Source organism: Artemia franciscana, chromosome 10 (assembly GCF_032884065.1).
Source record: "Artemia franciscana chromosome 10, ASM3288406v1, whole genome shotgun sequence".
NCBI lineage: Eukaryota > Metazoa > Arthropoda > Branchiopoda > Anostraca > Artemiidae > Artemia > Artemia franciscana.
This window is the reverse complement of record NC_088872.1, coordinates 18,301,918-18,323,374: the sequence shown is the minus strand read 5'-3', so window position 1 is coordinate 18,323,374 and position 21,457 is coordinate 18,301,918. Positions and strand designations below refer to the sequence as shown.

Genomic DNA, 21,457 nt, shown 5'->3' with positions numbered 1-21,457 from the left:
TGGCATCAAAAATGTTGCCTTGGCTTTAAATAAAGATAGTTTTTCTAGAATCTACTAAAATATAGGACAAACATATAATCATAAAGTACAAACAGCATCGCCATCTAGCTCTTAGTTTTTCTGAAGAAGATGTCTTCATGAAACCACATACTAGCAGCCGAGTCTAGGGCGATTTTCCCCCGAGGAAATCCCCCCCCCCCAAATTCCCACCCCTCGGATTATTCCCTCCTCCCATTTTCCCCAAACGCTTCCGATCAATAATTTGAGATAGCTATTTTGCTCAAAATAGTCCAAACGTATAATAACCATGCCTCCGGGTTCGACAACCCCCTTCCAGCCCTTGGGGCAAGGGCTCTAAGCTATGCGAGTCACCTATTGTTAAGATAAGAGGTTTTTATGTGGTGGACGATCATATAAACTTTGGAGGGGGTCAGTTGCCTTAAAGGGTGCATTTTAATGCCAAAACATCTAAAGCCATACAGAATTATCTTTAAAGAAGAAGAGGGGAGGGTGGAGTTGGAAATTGATATTTATTCCTTCTTTATTTCTGGGAATATAGGTCTACGCTTTTCTTATAAAAGTAAAGAGTAACATTAAACCCCAAAATTAAAAAGAATTTATTCCGTATAGGAGGAGGCTGCCAACCTTGGAGGATGCTCATTTGATCGAAAAATGAAAGTTCTAGTCCTTTCTTATAAGGCGAAAATGGTTGAAGACAAACCAGACCCTATCCTAGAACTATTTTTGATATCTGGTCCTTTTGTTATTCCTAAGGACTCAATTTTGCGTGTGGGGTAATTTTTCAGAAGGGGGGGGGGAGGGAAACGCCGACTCCCCTACCAGCCATTAAAACCAAGAAACGGCAGATAACTCGCGGTAATCTATCAATAACTGCTGATAAAAAACACTAATAAGATAGTGCAGAATATATGCTAGCCCATCGGTATCTTTTTCTTCTTATCCTTGTTTGGATTATTATGGTGATGCTTTCGCATAGTCTCGTCACTGGAATCAAATTCTGGAACCTTCCGATAGCAGTTACATTGCCCTATAAAGTATGGTATTCCTCGGATCAAATAGGCAGCATGGTGCAGTAGCATAATAAAGGTAAAAACCAATAAAAAACTAAAAAAAAAACTGAAAAAACTAAAAAAAGGCAAAAACTACAAAAAAAAAACTAAAAACTAATAAAAAAAGTAAAAAAGCTAAAAAACTAAAAAAACTAAAAAAAGGTAAAAAACTAAAAAAAATAAAAAATAAAAAAAAAAAAAAAAAAGGAAAAAACTAAAAAAACTAAAAAAAGGAAAAAACTAAAAAAAAGGAAAAAACTAAAAAAAAAACTAAAAACTAATAAAAAAAAATAAAAAAGCTAAAAAACTAAAAAAACTAAAAAAAACTAAAAAAAGGTAAAAAACTAAAAAAACTAAAACTAAAAAAAAACTAAAAAAAAGGAAAAAACTGAAAAATAAGCTAAAATAAAGGTAAAAACCAATAAAAAACTACAAAAAAAAACTGAAAAAACTAAAAAAAGGCAAAAACTACAAAAAAAAACTAAAAACTAATAAAAAAAGTAAAAAAGCTAAAAAACTAAAAAAACTAAAAAAACTAAAAAAAGGTAAAAAACTAAAAAAAAATAAAAAATAAAAAAAAAGGAAAAAACTGAAAAATAAGCTAAAATAAAGGTAAAAACCAATAAAAAACTAAAAAGAAAAAAAGGAAAAAACTAAAAAAAATTTTCATCTAAAAAACTAAAAAAGGTAAAAACTAGATTAAAGTAATTCGAAAAAAGAAAAATGGTAAAAAACTAAAAAAAAACTAAAAAGAAAAAACTAAAAAAAAATTAAAAATTGAAAAAATAAAAAAAAGAAAAAACCCAAAAAGAAAAAACATAAAAAAATAAAAAAGATAAAAAACTAAAAAAAAACTAAAAAAGCTAAAAAACTAAACAAACTGGGAATTGCACAAATATTTCAATATATTTTGACAATATATATAAAAATAAGTTGTCTGTCCATTACGCCAGATTATATCTTCTATATATATAAAAGAAAACAAACTAGAATGTAAAAACTGGAAATTGCATAAATATTTCGAAATATTTTGACAATAGGTTAAAGTAATTCGAAAAAACAAAAATGGTAAAAAACTAAAAACAAAACTAAAAAGAAAAAACTAAAAAAAAAACTAAATAAAAAATTAAAAAAGAAAAAAACTTAAAAAGGAAAAATGTAAAAAAAATAAAAAGGTAAAAAACTAAAAAGAAAAAAAAAACTAAAAAAAAAACCTAAACAGCTAAAAAAAAAGAAAAAACTAAAAAAACTGGGAATTCCACAAATGTTTCAATATATTTTGACAAAAGATTAAGGTAATTCGAAAATCTTAAAACAGATACCCAAAATATTGAGGTTTATTATCAATAAAAAGAAGAAACTTAAAAAAGAAAAACTAAAAAAGAAAAAAAATAAGAAAAGAAAAAACTATAAAAGAAAAAAAAACTGAAATGAAACTGTATCTATATATCTATATAAATGACGACCAGGACACTCTAAGAGAAATTACAGACTGGGATACCGGGACACAAATGACGACCGGGACACAGGGAATATAAATGACGACCTGGACACAGGGATACAACTCCAACGGGGACGCCGGGGGCACAGGGGGATATATAGATGACGACGGGGACACAGGGAATGTTCGATTAGCAATCACCATCAACAAAGCTCAAGGGCAATCGTTAGAAAAATGCGGTATAGATATGAATACGAATTGTTTTCCCATGGACAATTATTATGTTGCATGTTCAAGAGTTGGTAAACCTGACAATCTATTTATATGGACAGACAATAGGACAGCGAAGAATGTTGTATATTCGCAAGTTTTACGTAGTTAAATATAAAATATATAAAAATAAGTTGTCTGTGTGTGGATCTGTGGATCAGGTGACGTCATGTTTGTCCGCATATGACGTCTGAATTATTTCACACTAATACAAAAGAAGAAAAAAACTAAAAAAGGTAAAAACTACAAAAAAAACTAAAAAGAAAAAAAAACTAAAAAAGCTGAAAAACTAAAAAAAAACTAAAAAAAAGGTAAAAATCTAATAACTAAAAAAAAACTGAAAAAAATAAAAAAAGGCAAAAACTACAAAAAAAATAAAAACTAATAAAAAAATAAAAAAGCTAAAAAACTAAAAAAACTAAAAAAAAACTAAAAAAGGTAAAAAACTAAAAAAAAACTAAAAACTAAAAAAGAAAAAAACTAAAAAAAGGAAAAAACTGAAAAATAAAAGAGAAAAAGAAAACTAAAAAAATATGAATAAATATATATAATGATGACCAGGACATAAGTAAAAAAAAAAACTAAAAAAACTAAAAAAATGGTAAAAACTACAAAAAAACTAAAAACTAATAAAAAACCTAAAAAATCTAAAAATCTAAATAAACTAAAAAAGAAAAAAAAGAAAAAAGGAAAAAAATAAAGGAGAAAAACAAAACTAAAAAACGAATGTATATACAGACCGGGACACCGGGATACAAATGACGACCGGGACACAGGGAATATAAATGACGACCGGGACACAGGGACACAACTACAATGGGGACGCCGGGGGGCACAGGGGGATATAAATGACGACCGGGACACCGGGACACAAGGAATATAAATGACGCCTGGGACACTCAAAGAGAAATCACAGACTGGAACACCGGGACACAAATGACGACCGGGACACAGGGAATATAAATGACGACCGGGACACAGGGACATAACTACAAAGGGGACGCCGGGGTGCACAGGGGGATATATAAATGACGATGGCGACTCAGGGAATGGTCGATTAGCAATCACCATCAACAAAGCTCAAGGGCAATCATTAGAATCATGAGGTATAGATCTGAATACGGATTGTTTTCCCATGGACCATTATATGTTGCATGTTCAAGAGTCGGTAAACCTGAAAATCTATTTATATGCACAGACAATGGGACAGCAAAGAATGTTGTATATTCGCAAGTTTTACGTAGTTAAAAACATATATATATATATATATATATATATATATATATATATATATATATATATATATATATATATATATATATATATCTATCTATATTCACAGGTGGGACATAGGGAAACAACTACAATGGCGCGTAACTAATATGGCGCGTAACGACTTACGCGCGCGGGGGGGCTTGGGGGGGGCGCGAAGCGCCCCCACCAACTAGGTGTTGGGGTGGCGCGAAGCGCCACCCCAACAGCTAGTATATATATATATATATATATATTGACAATAAGGTCAATAGGAAAAAAGTAAGGAGGAGACAAAAGGAAAATAAACGTTAAATTTGTAACTGCCATTTCCGACTTAGGATGTTTCCAGTGAAGGTTAGCCTTGTGAAAACGTTCTTCTGTGTTCCCCATAGGTGTAACTTCGATTGTGCTTACTATCGTGTGGGGTGGCAGACAAAGTTGTTTTCACTTGGGTTGAGTTGTCAAGTAAATAAGGTATAAGCAAGGTATAATAACTCATGTACAAGTAAATAAGATAGGAAATAAGGTATATAATAAGGTACGGCATATTTATATAATAAAATAAGGTATAAGTAAATAAGGAAGGAAATAAGGAATCGGCAAGCTGTCAGAATTGTTCTTGTTTAGAGGGGCATGATTACAGAAACAATATTTGTTACGCTGGTTTCAAAAGAATTTTTCTTTTTCGTTTTTTCAACATATTGCGTAAATTGAAGTACAAAGTATTTTTCACATTGGCACGACTCAAAATGCAATTTTTTTTTTTTTTTTTTTTGGAAGAATTTACTATAGAATAAGTTTTTTTTGTTGCAGCGATTCGTAGAAAAGAAAGTGGTTGGCAGGATGAAGATCATCCTTTAGTCTTTCTATTCTTGGGCTCTTCAGGAATTGGTAAAACCGAGCTGGCGAAACAGGTTGCCAAGCATATACACGGGGACAATAGGAAAGGATTTATACGTCTTGATATGTCCGAATATCAGCAACAGCATGAGGTACTATGCATTACGTTATTGACATTTTAAACCCCCAACCCCCTATGGAGGGAAATCAGAAGGTTTTGTTAGGGGAGAGGGCCAAAATTTAAAGTAAGTTTTTTTAAGCCAAATTATACAAATTTGTATAGTTTACTAGTTTACTAACTAGGGGCGGTTTGTAACACACATGAATTGGTATCAAGCTCTTGCCTTTGGAAGGTAAAAGTTACATTTTCCGCGTTTGTGTGAACTTTTTTTGTTCATTTATTTGAGAAATAAATGAATTGTTGCTTGAGGTATCCTAGCTGATACCTAGACATTGTTCCGCGAATATTTTTTTTGTCATTTTGACATAAATTACTTAGTTTGACATATAGTTGGTATCTTTTTCTTTTCTTTTGTTCTTTTTTGCTCATCCCACAGCAATTATAAATGGGATAAATATTTTTTAAAGACAATTTCTGCTGAGTAATTTTTTTCTGTTTTGTCTTGGAACTTCCACTAAAATAAATATTTCAGCTGTGTCCAATTTATGGACATTCATGGTATTGGCAGCATTCAGGAACCATGCAGCCTTTTAGTTGTAAAGAATTTTGTTTGGCAAATATTATTATAAAATACTATTTCCATAAATGTTTCTGAAATTCAAACTTGTTTAGCTAAGAAAAGAAGAGTCAAGAGTCAGGCTTAGGAAAAAAAGCTGTGATCTCAAGGTTTTCTCAAGGGAAGAATCTTGCCTGAAAAGGTTTTTTTTTATTATTTCGCATGTTTTGAGATTAAAAGACTATAAGGTAACGTTTATTCTCAAAACTTTTCGAGAAAGCCACACAGCCACTTATGTATAAGGGGGAGGGGAGGATTGCACGTATTAGAAATTAAGTGGCATTCTTGTGCTAAAGTAGATGATGACTAATTTGATATCGATGCAAGGTAGAAAACGAAGTTTATTGCAGTATTATTTAAGAGTGAAATTTACCGTTAAACGCTGGTTATGAAGGGTTCACTTCTATGATCATATCCCACCCGTTTTCAGTATCAGAACGTCCTTCTGATACTGAGCAAAAATCAGCCTTATTATCTTCTCTTTTAAATAACCCAAATGCTCTTGCTTACCATATAAAACGATTTACTTTATTCAGAATCGGAGCTTTTATTAATTTTAGGTATCGAAACTCATTGGAGCTCCACCAGGCTATGTTGGTTATGACGAGGGTGGTCAGTTGACCACCCGACTTCGGGAATGTCCAAATGCTGTTGTTCTTTTCGATGAAGTCGATAAAGCCCATGCCGAGGTCCTCACCACTCTTTTGCAGTTATTTGACGAGGTATTATTTATCCTTATTTTTTCTTTTATCTTTTCTTTATCCTTATTCTTTTTTTGCAAATATTTAGCTTTGAGTCTGAGTCGATAAAGCTCATGATGAGGTTTACCACTCTTTTGCAGTTATTTGACAAGGTATTGTTTATCCTTATTTATTCTTTTATCTTTTTTTTCTTTGTCCTTGTTTTTTTTTTTTTTTTCAAATATTTAGCTTTGAGTATGAGTCGATAAAGCGCATGCCGAGGTACTTACCACTCTTTTGTAGTTATTTGACGAGGTATTATTTATCCTTATTTTTCTTTTATCTTTTTTTCTTTATCCTTATTTTTTTTTTTACTAATATTTAGCTTTGAGTATGATAAATATTTAAGGCAAAGAGCTACATGCAAGAAGTAGCTGAGTCAATTCCGATAATTAACTTCCAATTTGTTGACATGGACTTTGTTTGGGTTTGAGCTATTTACATTTTTTTTTTTTCCTTTGCTGTATAGCTAGGATGTCTGGGGGATTTATTGCTAGTGTTGTGCCTATTAAATTCGAAAGATCAACAAACGTAACAGATTGTGTGGTCCCAGTATTTCGAAAGAAAAAAAGATGAAAGGGATGGTTTTCCATCCCGTTATAATATGTTTGGATATGACCTACGTTTTTTTATTATATTGTATCTTGTTGTAAAACACATTTAAACTTAAGATTAATTGAAAAAATATGTACCTATCCTGAATCAGCTTAAATGGCGACTTTCCCTCTCTTGATCTTTTTTCTTCGAAATGCATTTTTGTTCTTTAATTACTATGGGATAGAGCTCGTTCTTTACCAAGTTGTGGCAAATTCTGTAAATATTGTAATTGCCTATTGCTTTTCTTTAACCAAACCGAACATCATTCGTTAATTTTTTACTAGGTCTGAGCTATTGCTGCAACAATGAAATAGCTTGGTAAACTAGCAGAGGTGCAATGAAGCCGTAGAAGGCAAAAACATATTGAAATTTGTTATTTGTGGTGGATTGGACTTAGCTGAATCGAGAGTCAGGGTTCAAAAGCCCATTGCCTCTACACTTCTGGCGGCTAAGTTTGCAGATTCACACCACTTACTCCCTTGCGAAGCCAGGACTTGAGATTGGCTACATAAATACTCGAGCCTGCGTCTCGCAAGACATAGGATTGTAAGTTCATTGAGTCATTCACTCCACAAGGATGGCTCTAAAGGGATCAAGTAATGACTTTGGAATTAAATTTGATTTTACTTGGGTTAATAACTACGTCGCAGCTACCGCTACAGCCATCATTGTGGAAAGCATTTCCATTATGGAAAGCATTACACACTGTGAAATTGATTTTTTCTTAGAATGAACTAATAAAGTGCAAACTACGTTGTCATTGCTGCTACCCAAGACACCTTTTAAAGTATATTTCATACACCCTCGCAGATCTCTTAACTTCTTTTCATAGCTTCCATTGCTGTCTTAACCCGTCAGCCTTTTATTATAGCACTGTCGTCACTCATCATCTTGTGTACGACGATGCATTTTCTTTTGTCAAAAAATTGATTGTATTTTGAGTGTTGTATTTTGTTAATTACGAAAGTCCTGAATCAGCTAAAAATGACAATCTTTCCTCAATTGTCAGCTCTTTAAAACGTGTTTTTTAATTTTGGTTACTATAGGCCATGGTTCGTCCTTTACTATGTTGAAACTGTGGCTGCGACCGCGAAAGTAGTGTCATCCCTTAGTGTGCCATCGAGAATTATGCCAATTGCCTAGTCACTTTTACAGTGCTTTTTGTAGCATAAGTTTTTAATTTTCAATTAGAATTCTAATGCTCCAGAAGTTTCGTAATTGGTATATATGTTACAGTGAAAATCAGAAATTGATGAATCTCGACATTACCGGTGAATGTGCAAAATATATTTTTTGTCTCCTTGGATTTAGTCAGCGTTGCCAGTCAACTTTTTCAGTTTAATACAAGGTTTGATGATGACAGGTTAGGTTAGATTTGCTTTGGTTAGGTTAGCTAACCAAAGTCATATTTATAACCAAATTTAACCTAACCTGAACTAACATAATCTAACCTAATTTTAACTTCTACCATCATAGGTTGCGTAAGACTGAAAAAGTTGACTCGCAAAGCTAATTGAATCCAAGCAGAGAAAAAGGAATTTCGGACATTCACCGAAGAATGTCGACATTAATCAGATTTCGGACATTCACGATAATATATATACTTGAAGGGAAGTCAAAGCAAAATAACGGGTAAAACTTTGAATTAAGACAGTGAACTTGGTAAACAAAAAACTTTTTAGTGCAATTGGTAATAAATGTCCAGATGTTTTAGCTTCACACCCAGAACCCATTGTCAATGGAAAAAAAGAGAACATAAGACTAAACTAGATTAAACAAATGAACACATATTATCAGAACATTGTGAGCACTGTGAGCTATTTATTATCATTTTTTTTCCTCTGAAGTGTCTCTTTTAGTTTTCAGTTTTCTTTTCGTTTACTTCCTATACTCCTCTGTGTAGATTCTTGTATGTATTCTTGTATATGATTCTTGTATGCACTTTTTCAAATTTATTTTTTGATTTTTTTTTTTTTAATAATGCTAGAAAATCCTACGCCCCCTTCATGGAACTTCTCTTCCCCCATGACAATTTCCTCCAAGGAGAGATCCTCCCACGTTGCCTCCTCCCCTCAACTTGTTGTATTCTTGTCGATTCTTGTTGTATGGAATGAGGACATAAATTAATTAGTATTATTTAAATGGATTCTGTTAATTCTATGCAAATTGGCCTACCCGTCCAGTGCGACGCTCAGCAGGGTGCACGTTTTAAAGTAGTGGCCCTATTTTTGTTGTACTTAGTTAGAGGTATCTCTAATTAGAGATACCTCTAATTAGTTCTAATTAGTTCTTAATTTAGAATTAGTTCTTGATTAGAGGTTCTTAATTGGAGGTATCTTATTAGAGGTATTAAAGGCCTTTTATTTTCAGAAAATATTTTGCGATGGCTAGATGGAAGAGCAGAAAGAAAAAAACGGCTTTTAAATAATAATAATACTTAAGTTTTTCGGTTTTAGGGTCGGCTTACTGATGGGAAAGGAGATACAATTGAATGTAAAGACGCACTATTTATAATGACGTCTAATTTGGCGAACGAGGAGATTGCGGATCATGGTGAACATTTACGTCGAGAAGCTTTACTTCAAGCAAGACATCGAGACTCTCAAAAAAAAGGTTTGCTAAACTACCTATCTGGTGTGTGAGTACAAACGTATTTGATAATGTTAGGGAAGTCTGGTTAAGTGGCTCTTAGATCAGTTCTAAGAGCGTTTTTCAGATTTCGGCATTTTCTAAGCGTGAGATGTTCACGTGGTGACTGAAATTTTATTTTGGAGACATCACTTACATAAAACACAGAAAAAATGTCTGTGATTCCAAAAGGAAGGTACAAAACAATTACTTTGCCAAGTTTTTATCATCCGGTCACGCTTTCAATGGCGCATTTTGCATCATGAAATGTAGGTAAGAACATCAATGGCTGTGATAAATTTTTTAGTACTTCTATTCCACAGAATATTTGCTATTTTTAGCAATTTTACCATTATTTACTGCATTTTATTATTTTACAGCTCAAAGATCAAATTTCGAAAATCTGTGAAAATTTAATTCATTCAGCTCAACTAGCTTCTGTAAAGTATCAACGTAAGTTTATTCTGAAGGTGGTTTTACACCTTACCAAATCGAAGCTGTATTATTCAACTGCATATTGTAATTTGAAAGATTTTTGATAGTTCGAAAATATATCTTATTATAGTATGACCGCTAATGGGATTTGTGGCTGTACATAGCAGCTCTTTCATATTTTTTTTTCTTTGAGATTTTTTTTTTGCTCGACATTTTCATATGAAAGTAAAGTGCATGTAGACCTAGGGACTGGTGACCCACATTCCTCGGTCACTGCATGAAGAAAAATTCTAATCATGTGGTATATCCTTGCTATCATCAGCCAAAAATGTTATTGGTCAAATAATGAACAGAATTATGTTATAATTAAAGCTAGATGAACCCTTAAGTTTTAAGTCTACAATTTCTGTTTAGTCACAAGAATTAACAAAGGGATTAGTGCAAAGATAATTTTTTAAACCATATTGGCGTGTCATAACATAAAGAAAGAAAACGACCAAAAATGGGGTTTTTTAAGGCCAAATGTAAAGATATTTCTCATTTGTTCGTTAGTATCCGTCGTTGGCAGTTCAAATTTGTTCGGATTTTGTGCAAATTGCGGATATTGGCGAATAACTCACTTTATTGTTTGCTAGGTATTTGATTTTAATTCTTTTAATTTTTGGTCTTTTATTGAATTTTATTTATTTTTTGGCGATTTTCTTTCATTGGTTTCATTGAACTTTCCACGCCTGTTTTTTGGTTTTGTTTTTTCCTTGATCATATTATTTTGTTCACGCTAAAGAAGAGAGGTGGTTGTTCTCTCGAAATGTGCGCTTTCTGTGTTTTCTTCAGTATTTTCATTTGGCCTTTAAAAACCCCATTTTTGATCGTTTTCTTTCTTTAGGGATTAGTGTCAATGCCAGAAGCCAATTGCCACTGGTTTATGATCAATATTTGTTGTAACCTTCATCCTAAAACGACTCCTAACCTTATCTGGTAGCACCGAGAAGACGAGAGAAGACAACTGGGTCTAACTTCTATTATAAAGTCTCTTAATAAAGTCTAAAGTCCCTTGGGCACCCAAAAAGTAAAAAAAAAAAAACGCATGCTCTCTTGTTAGACATCCTAAAACCAGTTGAGTGATCTAATTGTAACTCACTTTTTCATTTTAGCAACAATAGTTTTCAGATTAGCTAATGGCTGGTAAATGTTACCGACATCGGCGCTTTTGTACAATAGATAATTGGAAGAGTTTTTCGTCAATTGTATAATATCTATAGTTTATGTATGTTATGTTTTACTTAAGACTGATGAAACACGCCTGTTTGTTTTTAAAGACTCTGAGGAAGTACCAAACTAAACTCTCATCCTCAGATGTATGTTAAAATGTAAATTGGCCCTTGAAAAGACCTAGGCTTGACCTCCTGATTAAAATAAACCTCTCTTAAAACAGATCTTCCGCTGTTGGGTATTGCGCCTTGTAATCTGGTGAATGAAATTGAACAGCAATAGCCTACTCAATTTTCTGGCTATTATCCGTCTTCACGTCCTTTCGATCTCCCCTAAATGGTAAGTACATACTGAAAAAACGCGTATCCAATACGGCTTTTTTTAATATTACTGTTGACTTATTTCTTTTTTATTATAAAGATTTTTTATCCCTAGGGGAATTGTTGTAATATCTTTCAATGAGAAACAGAGAAACAAATGAAATATGAAATAGACCATAAAAAGAATCGAACAAACTTCCAAGATTCTGTTCTTATTTGACTGCTTTGTAAAAGAACCAGGTAAAATTTTGCTGGTTAATTTTCGTTTTTACTTTTGGGACTGAAAAAGCCCCTGCAACGACACTATCAAGAAAAATTCAAACAAAACAGCAAAACTAATTAAATAGAATTAGAGACAAAATATTAAGTGTTGCAATTCTAGTCGTACTGAAGAACTGGTTGCTACAAAATTAATTATAATAAATGCATATTTTCTATTTAAGGTCAAGAAAGCCGGGAAGAAGACATTAGTTTATCGAAGGAGTTTCGAGAGCATGTCGTTCGTCCGATTTTGAAACGACACTTCCGACGTGATGAATTCCTTGGAAGAATTAATGAAATTGTCTATTTCTTACCATTCTCAAAATCAGAACTAAGATCATTAGTTAAAAGAGAGCTTGATTTCTGGGCTGAAAAGGTGAGTTATTCTTTCTGAGTTTTATATCACATTTTTATATTTTTTGACTCTTTGTCTAGGATTTCAACTGATTGCCAGAATGGTAGGGGGGGGGGGGGGGTTGAAAAGAGAATAAATTTTGCTCATACGTGAGACATTGAAATATTAGGCTCCACTTTATCGGTGTAGCTCCTCAGTTAATGTAGATTTAATTCTTCAGCATTTTGTTGTGTTCATTTTAGTATCGGATCTTTCTTTTTTCCCAAAAACTCTTCTTGATTTTATCTGAAGAATAATTTGAAAATACGCCTCCATGTCGTATTTCATTCTCGGTTTGCCTAGCTGACTATGTCAATGTTGTCCCAATTCGTAAGATTTTCAAAAAGAAGAACGAGAAAGAAATTGCCAGCGGGAAGCTATAGTTGTCTGCTCCTTATTCAGTGGAAATCCACACAAACTTTGAATAAAATCTATCAGGCAGTTGAGTTGTTTTTCCTGCCTTAGCTTGGTTAGGTCATCAACTAATTTTTCAGACTTATCCTCACTGTGTAGAAAGAGTCAAACATTAATTAATTAGTAAAAAAGACACTATTAATTTATTGCCTATTAATTAAGGCACTGACGCTTGAAAGGAGATAGCTGCCACGGGAAAGGGAATAGACAGTGAAACTTTGCCTTATCGATTGGTCTTTTGCAGGATTCTCATTACTCAAATGGTCCAGTTATGTAGCCAATAGATTTCCGGTCGTTAAAGGAAATTACTCATCGCACATACTTCATGTACACCATCAAATCTTCGGGCGAACTGCCTGTTTTCCACTTTCCTTGTTCTATAAAGATTATAAAACACTATAGAACGCTATGAAGCGTTCTATAGACTGCTTTGCTCCTGTCTAATTTGGATTTTTGGAAAGTTTTGAAGTCTGGCTAGAATTTACCATCCCCCACCAACGCGATCAAATAGCCATTTTTGGTTATAATGAGTTATCTTGGCAATATAGCATTTTTAATGTAACTGAGCGTAACTGTAATGCATGTGATGCATGCATTTTTAAGCCCGAGATCGCTTGTTAAATGCACTTTGGTCATTGCTTACATGAGAGGAAGCTCAAGTTTGTTTCTGAAAGAAAAGGAAGACAACCAGTGACATCTAACATCACCCAACACAATAATAAAGCCTATTATAAAAAACTGGAGGTAAAAGAACTACTTTCACTGAAAGGGTACAATTGGTAGGCTTATGCTTTATTTTATTTCTAGTCATAAGCTCCATCTTCTAGCTTAAAGGTGACTAATCACAGCTTATAGTTGAAAAACAATTTCTGTGGTATCAAAGATTTTTGGCTAGGTTTAAATAAACCCGAATTCGCTATTGAAATTACGATAAAAATTAAGCTTTTTAAAAATACGTCTAACTAGTAAATAGTGCTAGTAGTTGTTGATGGGATGTAGGTGGGTAGTGCTACACTGTCAGTTGTACAAGCTGTGTTAAAGGACAAAAGTTTTTTCTTATCAGTCTGCCACACATTTTGGTCTGTGCATAGCTGCTTCATATAGGCTCACGAAATAAAAACAGAAATTAAAACGGGCACCATCGTTTGATAGCCAAGATTAAGTAAAATTTTTGGAATATCTTGTTTATTGCATTTAAATCATCATCTTGAAATTCGAGAACCATAGGACTTTTCATATTCATTCTAGATCATATGTTCAAGACGACCCGCAGTTTAGTTCCCCAATTCCCACTTTAGCATCCAGTTTGCAAAGCACTGAGGAGGTAGCTCTGGTCTCTTTCATAATGGTTTCCTTGGGTCTAACAATGTTTCCTAGACGCACTGTGAGTAATCTCCTAAGTTGATTATAGTAATCCCTAAGTAATCCAAAGAATAGGAAATTGGTTGCTAAGTGCTGGGACATGAGTTGTCTGCCCAAATCAGCCTGAGACTGACCGCATGGCCTCCAAAGATCCCTTTCAGCCAATCTCAAAGAAGTTTTGATCTCTAAGAGACTTCTTCTTTTTTGAGAACCAAAACTTCATTATAAGTGGCTATTTTATCGTTTTCCTTCTAGTCTTACTTGGCGTACCTTGGCACTGACTTTGATTGCATACACAACATTTTGGACATTGCTGGCTTGAACAATGGTGTCTAAAGTTGCTTGCGCTATTTTCACTGGCTCGCTTCAGGCTCACCACCTTTCCACATTTTTCCTCTTCTGAATTTGGCTCTTGGAGGGTATTTCTCATTATCAAACTCATGGGGGAATTATCCTCATTTTTTTTTAGTGAGCTTTGCATTTAGTCGAATTTCACTTCTAGACCACTTTTTTCTTTTCTTTTTTTGTATCAATATCTCTAGGTCGTTGCCAAAAGTGCTAACGATAAGGGCGGCAATATTTGTCTCTGTCATTGGACACAATATGGCTACTTTTTCAGCAACTGGGAAAAAATATTGATTTAAGTATAAATAAGGAGCGTCATCGGTTCTTTTTTTTTTTTTTTTTTGGGATCAAGCTTGGCATTACACCTACAATGGGCATCTTGTTTCATGCCAAGTTATATTCATAAATGATTTTTATGGGCTACCAGGAGAATGATAACCGTGAAAATGGCATCCGTAGAAAATTGGGACTACAGACGATTGTACCCTCAGTAGAATGGAACCAGTGGATTATTACCGCCAAGTGTATATTCATGGACGGAAAATTACACCAACAAATATTGTTTTAACCCATGGATCCATTTTTAATGAGGGGTGAGGGGTATTCCATTGTTGAAACTTCACCTGTTTTCTATTTTATTACTACTACTAATAACTGCCTGCAGCCTCAAGTCGCCTGAAGCCAACACAGCAACGTACGCTCTTCCTCCATCCCAATCTATATAAAGTCTCCCTTTTTAAACCCTCCCAGGAAGTTCCTATTTCCTTTCAATCTTTCTTTATGACGTCCTCACACCTGAGACGAGGACGACCTGCTTTCCGTTTAGCCCTAGACGGTTGGCCGACAAGGACAATCTTCAGCAATCTGTCATCCTTCATCCGCACAACGTGCCCTAGCCATCTCAACATTTCTTTCATTATAGCCCTAGAAAGCGGGATTGAACCACATTTTTCCTACAGCCTACTGTTTGAAATACGGTCAGTCAGCCGGGTACCTAGAACAATCCGTAGGCAATTTCTCTTGAAAAAATCTACCAAATCTTCATCCGCTTTTCGGAGTGCCCATGCTTCAGAGCCATAAATGACAGTAGCTTCTAATATTTTAATCTTGATTTGCAGACTTATCTTCCTATTCTTCCAAACCTTTTTAACTGTGAAAAAACACCCTGAACCTTGGGTATTCTACTTTTAATATCTTCACTGCTCCCACCGTCTTTACTAATAATACTGCCAAGGTAAGTAAAAATGCCCACCTGATCAATCTTTGTGACTTAATCTTCTTAACATTAATTTTCAAGTCTATTCTAGCACCCTGAACTCGCAAAACCTCTAAAAGTTCGTTCATTCGGCTCAAACTTTCATCAAGCATGCTTAAATCATCAGCATAATCTAAGTCCAGGGGAGTTTTTCTCCTCATTTCATTCCGTGATCTCCCATCGACTTTCCTGTGCCCCTTAAGACAAAATCTATATTAAGGAGAATAGGTCACAACCCTGCTTAAGTCCTGATTTAATACAAAACCAGCTGCTAACCTCATTTCCTACCTTACAACAGCAGCGTTATTTTTGTACTTAACACTAATCACTTTAATGTTCTTTCAACAGAATTGAACACGTGCTCATAATCTATAAAACTGAGGACCACCAGTGTTTGACAACTCAGGCATTTCTCAATTATTAACCTAATAGTGAAAATTTTGTTGACACATCCTCTACCTTTTCTAAAACTGTACTGTTCTTCTCATATAAATTTGTCTACAGCATCTCTCATTCTAACAAGTATCATATTACTAAGTAATTTGCTGCCTACAAAGACCAGGTTAATGCCTCGATAATTACTCACTTCTGTCACCTTTCTTACACAGTGCTTTAATTAAGGTGTTCCTAAAATCTTTAGGTATGTCCCCTTTTTCAAATATCACACTCATAATCTTCAGTAACTTATTTCTAACCTCAGAGCCACCATATTTAAGAAACTCATTTACAACACTATCAGCACCTGGGGCCTTATCATATGTTAATCCTTTTAGTACTGTTGCTAATTCTTCCATCAAAACAATCTTCCTTAACGCCCAAAGTATCACAAACTTTTTCATTTTCCTCTCTTTGTTTTCCTGCAACTCTATCTCGGTTTAGAACAATCTCAAAATGTTATGCTCATCTCTCTTTAACTCTTTCCTTATCATTAATTGTGGCCCTGTTCCTTTAACTGGGACAAATTCGGATTGACTACTCCCTCTCAATTTATTAACATTCCAGTACAATATTTTACTATTAAGCCGTCTAGCAGCATTTTCCAGATTCTTTGTAATATTATCCATGGCCTCCACTTCACACTTCCTTAGTTCATATTTTAATGCTTTCTCCACTCTCTTTACATTCCTTTTGTTTTTATATGATCTATCACTCAGATAATTCTTATACGAGCCTCTTCTCCTTTCTATTAAACATAAAGCTTTTTCACTAATATTGCTAGCTCTAGTCCTAACTTTCTTCCCTAAGATACCATCAGCAACTTCACAAATTGTTTTTCAAAAATTATTCCAACCATTTCTCACATTGTCAAATTTTAAACTCTGGAGTTTAGTATTCCACCGTTCCTGAATAGTTTCTCTTAAATTCTCATCCTAGAGTCTACCAACATCATAACTTCCCGGGAGGTTGTTACCCTTCCAAAATATCAGCTTTAAATTAACTAGGCACTACTTGAAGGTTATCTTTAATTTTAACATCAATAACAGCACTCCTATATACCCTAGTTTCTTGTATTGATCCTGTCAGTCTTTAGTTTACTATAACATAATCAATAAGGTTTGCTGTCGTACCATCACGTGAATATCATGTTGACTTATGGACCATTTTATGACCAAACACCTTTGGTTATAACTAGATTGTTATATCTACAAAATTGCAGAAGTCAGTTACCATTACTGTTTTCTTTTATTACACCAAATTTCATTGAGATGAAATACAGGGAATTAATTCCCTGTCACAAAGGCTTGATAAGTCCATTTTAAAGTAGACGAAGATGGAATGTATGCTTCAGTTTCCTCACTATGCCAAAATTACAGGAAATCGTTAAGTCAACAGCATGGATGTGATGTAGATAGGAAAGCTTTTCGTCAAGGAGTACATCTTTGCACCTCGCATAGCCCGTTTCTGGTCACTTGATTGTTCCTCGAGAAGTCGTTAGTCCTGATATTTCTGGATGAAAAGCTCCAATTCTCAAGAAGAAGAGAACGTTCTATTTGCCAACATCTATTACAAATCGAATATTACAATTTCCTCACTCAAATTCTGCAGGGAATTAATTTTTTAGGAGTAAAACTATATCTCCTTCGGAGAGAACCTCTGCTGGACTGGTCCATAAGGCCCATAGTCCATATCAACCCAACTGTAAAATCTGTGTCGATGTAAAGAAATTGTCTTGGGTAGCAAGAATCAAAGCCATGTTGAAGTGGGTGATGATAGTTTTACCAGTTGAATGTTTAGAATCAAACTAAACACACCACTTAAACTATAATTCAAGGTATAGAGAAAATTGTTGACAGAATTTTCCCTCGGACTAATAATTGAGAAGTTTATTAGTTATCACACCCATTTAGCATTCAATTTAAAGATAAGGGAACATGCATTTGAATCGGCCGAAAGAAAAGCTTTAGTGGAGGTCCTATCCTTGTATGGTATACTAGATAAATACATTAAAGTGATCATTGCATAGTCTGAGAACAATATTACTGGAAGAGGTAGTCGAATATATTCAGGCTTATCTCTGGAAGAGATAGATGGCAGGATGCCATCTATCCCTATTTCTACCCACCTAGGTGTTAAAATCTTATAATAGCAACATCATATTTCTACCTTGGACCTTGTCTATTTTCTCCTGTAACTTTTAAGTAATATTAATCTGAGTCACTAGTATCTCCGTCAGTTGGTTCTACAGGAGCATATACTACTATAACTGATACCCTGAACTTTTAGTCATAAAATGAGCAATTAGTATTCTATTATTAATATCTTCTCAGCCTAAACAAGACTTAGCAGCTTCCTTATTCATCATGAGTCCTACTCTCTGTCTATATACCCCATCCTTCCTGCCTGAGTAAGCAAATTCTATATCACGTAATTTCATGCTTCCTACCCCCTAATTTCATGTTTGCTATTTTCCATCGAGATAATTTGCAACCGCAGACAGACACAAATGAGTTGGCCTTCCGGCCATTGTTATCCTTCAAGCCTCGTGACTGTTTCAATATTTCCATGGTTTTCTACATTTTTTGTGTAGTTGACCCGTTTTATGTACTCCTTAAAGTTGGTATGGCTTCCCTGGAGTGTTAACCCTTCTCTCCCAAACATGTCTGCGCATGTTTCTATTGTAATCTCCCATAGTTTAAATCTGTTTTCACAGCTAATCCTCCCTTTGTCACATTGGTTTAATGAGTTCTTAGGAAAGAGTTAGTAATTTTTAGATATCACATTATGTCAATGTAAAAAAAAAAACATCGCAGCTTTCTTCTTTCGTAGTAAGAAGTGTCTTTTTTGCCTATTATACTTATTTTCTGTGTAATTTTTCTTCTTTTTTTGTTATCTCCGTTATTGGAAAAGTGTCATTTATTTCTGTATGTCACTGTTTTTCTCGGTTATTGTGAACAGGGCCCTTGTTAATATTTGTCATTGTTTATTTTGCTGATGCTTTTTTATGTCCAAATCCCCAGAGGATTGTTTTGCTTCACCGCTAGTTACTAAAATAAATGCCAAGATTTTCATACCTGTCGAAAGTTGAACTAAAAACACGTAACTTAGTGAGTTGCACCCATGAAAAACTTCATTTTGAAATGTTGCACACACGGAAGACTACAGCCACCTATGGTTACTATTTTCCATATATCTTCCTTGGTTAAGTATTCACTGGTAGTAATCTACTGCAAGTGAAGCTTTCCGTTTTTGCAGCTTTCTATACGAGGAATCTTGTGTAGGTGCAATCTTCCATTGTCATGGTATTTCCTTAATGCAATATGCCTGGGGCAGTTTTTACGTAAAACACTACAAATCTTTGCTAGGAAATCAAAAACACTTGGTTGGAATAATGTGTGGTAAAAAAAAAAAATTGTGGATATAGGGAGAGGCAGCGCTGGATTTAAGCTCTTCAGCTAAGACGAATGGATATCAAAGTAAGGAGACTCTTTGCAAATAATGGGCAAAACAAGAAATAGCAGACGAGACGTATTATGTGCAAAAACAAGAAAGAGCAAAACAAGACGTCGAATGTACACATCATTCGACGTCAGAAACAACATTCGACGTCAGAAATAATGTGCAAAAACAAGAAATAGCAAAACAAGACGTCGAATGTACACATCATTCGACGTCAGAAATAATGTGCAAAACAAGAAATAGCAAAACAAGACGTCGAATGTACACATCATTCGACGTCAGAAACAAATGATGAAACTTTATAATTATAGAAGGTAAAAAGCACTTTGATAAATAATCGGGAAACTTGGAGCCCGCTTTTTGAGGGAGTCACTATTAGAAAATGAAATTTGATTAGTTTAAATGATCCAGCTTGGAGCTAGGTCATTTCAGCTAATAAAAAAGCTGTTTCCTTTTTGAACTCTATTATAATTTGCCAATTATAGCCACTTAAAACTTACTATATTCAATATTCAGTTTTACTTGTTGATAAACCGGTGCCGAAACCCCGTCCTTGGCTGTAAAAAAAAAAAAAAAAATAAAAAAAAAAAAAAAAAAAAAAAAAAAAAAATGATAGTTTGTCTGTCGCAATTCTTCCATGCAGAGTTGGTTAGTCATAAATTTTTCGATCATTAGGGTCAGGCGGGCGACTGAATTACACTAACACAAAATTATTTAAAAATTGGCTGACCAACAAGTCACCTGGACTTGCAGGTGAACAAGTGACCTAATCCTAATAGATTCGTGGGCCTATTCTCAGGTGGGTGATCCTTGGGGAGGTATTTTCTAGAGGGTAAACGCCGGCTCCCTTTTGAAGGGTCTTTACATAGAGGAGTGTTGTACTTTAGAACATGGAACATGATTCTACGATCAGACCAAAGCCAAAAATTTAAATTAAAAACTTCAAATTGTATTTTAATATAGTTTATTGAATGTGGTTTTTCATTTGACTTTATTTTCCATTTTCTTATTTTGTATTTTTATTGTTTTTAATATTGCTGTTTAAAGATTTCTTGAAGCCGCTATTCTTCATTGGTGCTGCATGAATTGAATTGGCTGGTTGGGACGGGCTTTGACTAACCTGCAGCGATTCTAAAGAGGAGAGAGGACTTCATTTGAAAAGTTTTTATTTAGAGAAAAATATCCGGGTCTCAATTTTATCTACTCTTTTGTGTATTTTTTTTTTATATTTGAGGGGGAGAGGTGTAAGTAGTTTGATATTTGATAGAAGAGGAGAATGTTTTGTTTTATTGTAAAATAGAATTTTTATTATGTTTACTTGTTCTATTATTTCTCATCTTTTTCCTTCAAATTTGAATTCTAGGCTATGAAGAAACACGGGATTATGATTGAGTGGGACGGATATGTAGAGGATGCTCTCGCAGATGGATATAATCCCCATTATGGTGCTAGATCGATTAAGCATGAAGTAGAAAGACGAGTTGTAAACCTCCTAGCTTCTGCTCATGAGTCCTTGCAGATTACTAGGGGAAGTTTAGTGAAGATTTTTGTGGACATCGGCGCGGACATTAAAGAACCGACTATTGAAGATATCTTGGCTAGTGGGGCTAAAATAGGGCTAAAGGTGAAACGGGAAGGAGAAAAATTATATAGGGATGTTGATGAAAGCAGCTTGCCTGCAAAATATGAGTTTATGTGATAGTTTTGTTATGGTTTTATAGTTTTGTATTTTGTTAATCTAATGTTTCAATGATTTATTTCCTGGAATACTAAATTTAGGGTTATATTTTACGTTTCTAATGGACTATTGCAATTTTGTATGATAAAGGTGTTCTTGGCCATAAAAAGCAAACAAAAAGAAAGAGGCAAAACTGGTGTTGTTCAGAAAGGAAGATGTAAGTTTTACTTTCTTGTTGAGAAATGAAAGTATAATGCTACTAATGAATTCAAAGTTAGGCTACTTATTGGCAAATTTCCAACCAATT

At 34.2% G+C, this 21,457-nt stretch overlaps 1 protein-coding gene across 2 annotated transcripts in view; it reads left to right on the top strand.

The window, feature by feature from the left end:
* Positions 1–21,229, top strand: part of LOC136031868 (mitochondrial disaggregase-like) — a 55,617-nt gene extending 34,388 nt beyond the window's left edge. For both annotated transcript variants that reach the window (XM_065711801.1, XM_065711803.1), the window contains exons 8-12: positions 4,849–5,027; positions 6,173–6,334; positions 9,406–9,562; positions 11,988–12,181; positions 20,836–21,229. In XM_065711801.1, the coding sequence (XP_065567873.1) occupies positions 4,849–5,027; positions 6,173–6,334; positions 9,406–9,562; positions 11,988–12,181; positions 20,836–21,171 (1,028 nt within the window). In that variant the 3' untranslated portion in view covers positions 21,172–21,229. The remainder of the gene's footprint in view (positions 1–4,848; positions 5,028–6,172; positions 6,335–9,405; positions 9,563–11,987; positions 12,182–20,835) is intronic.
* Positions 21,230–21,457: the final 228 nt, after the last annotated feature.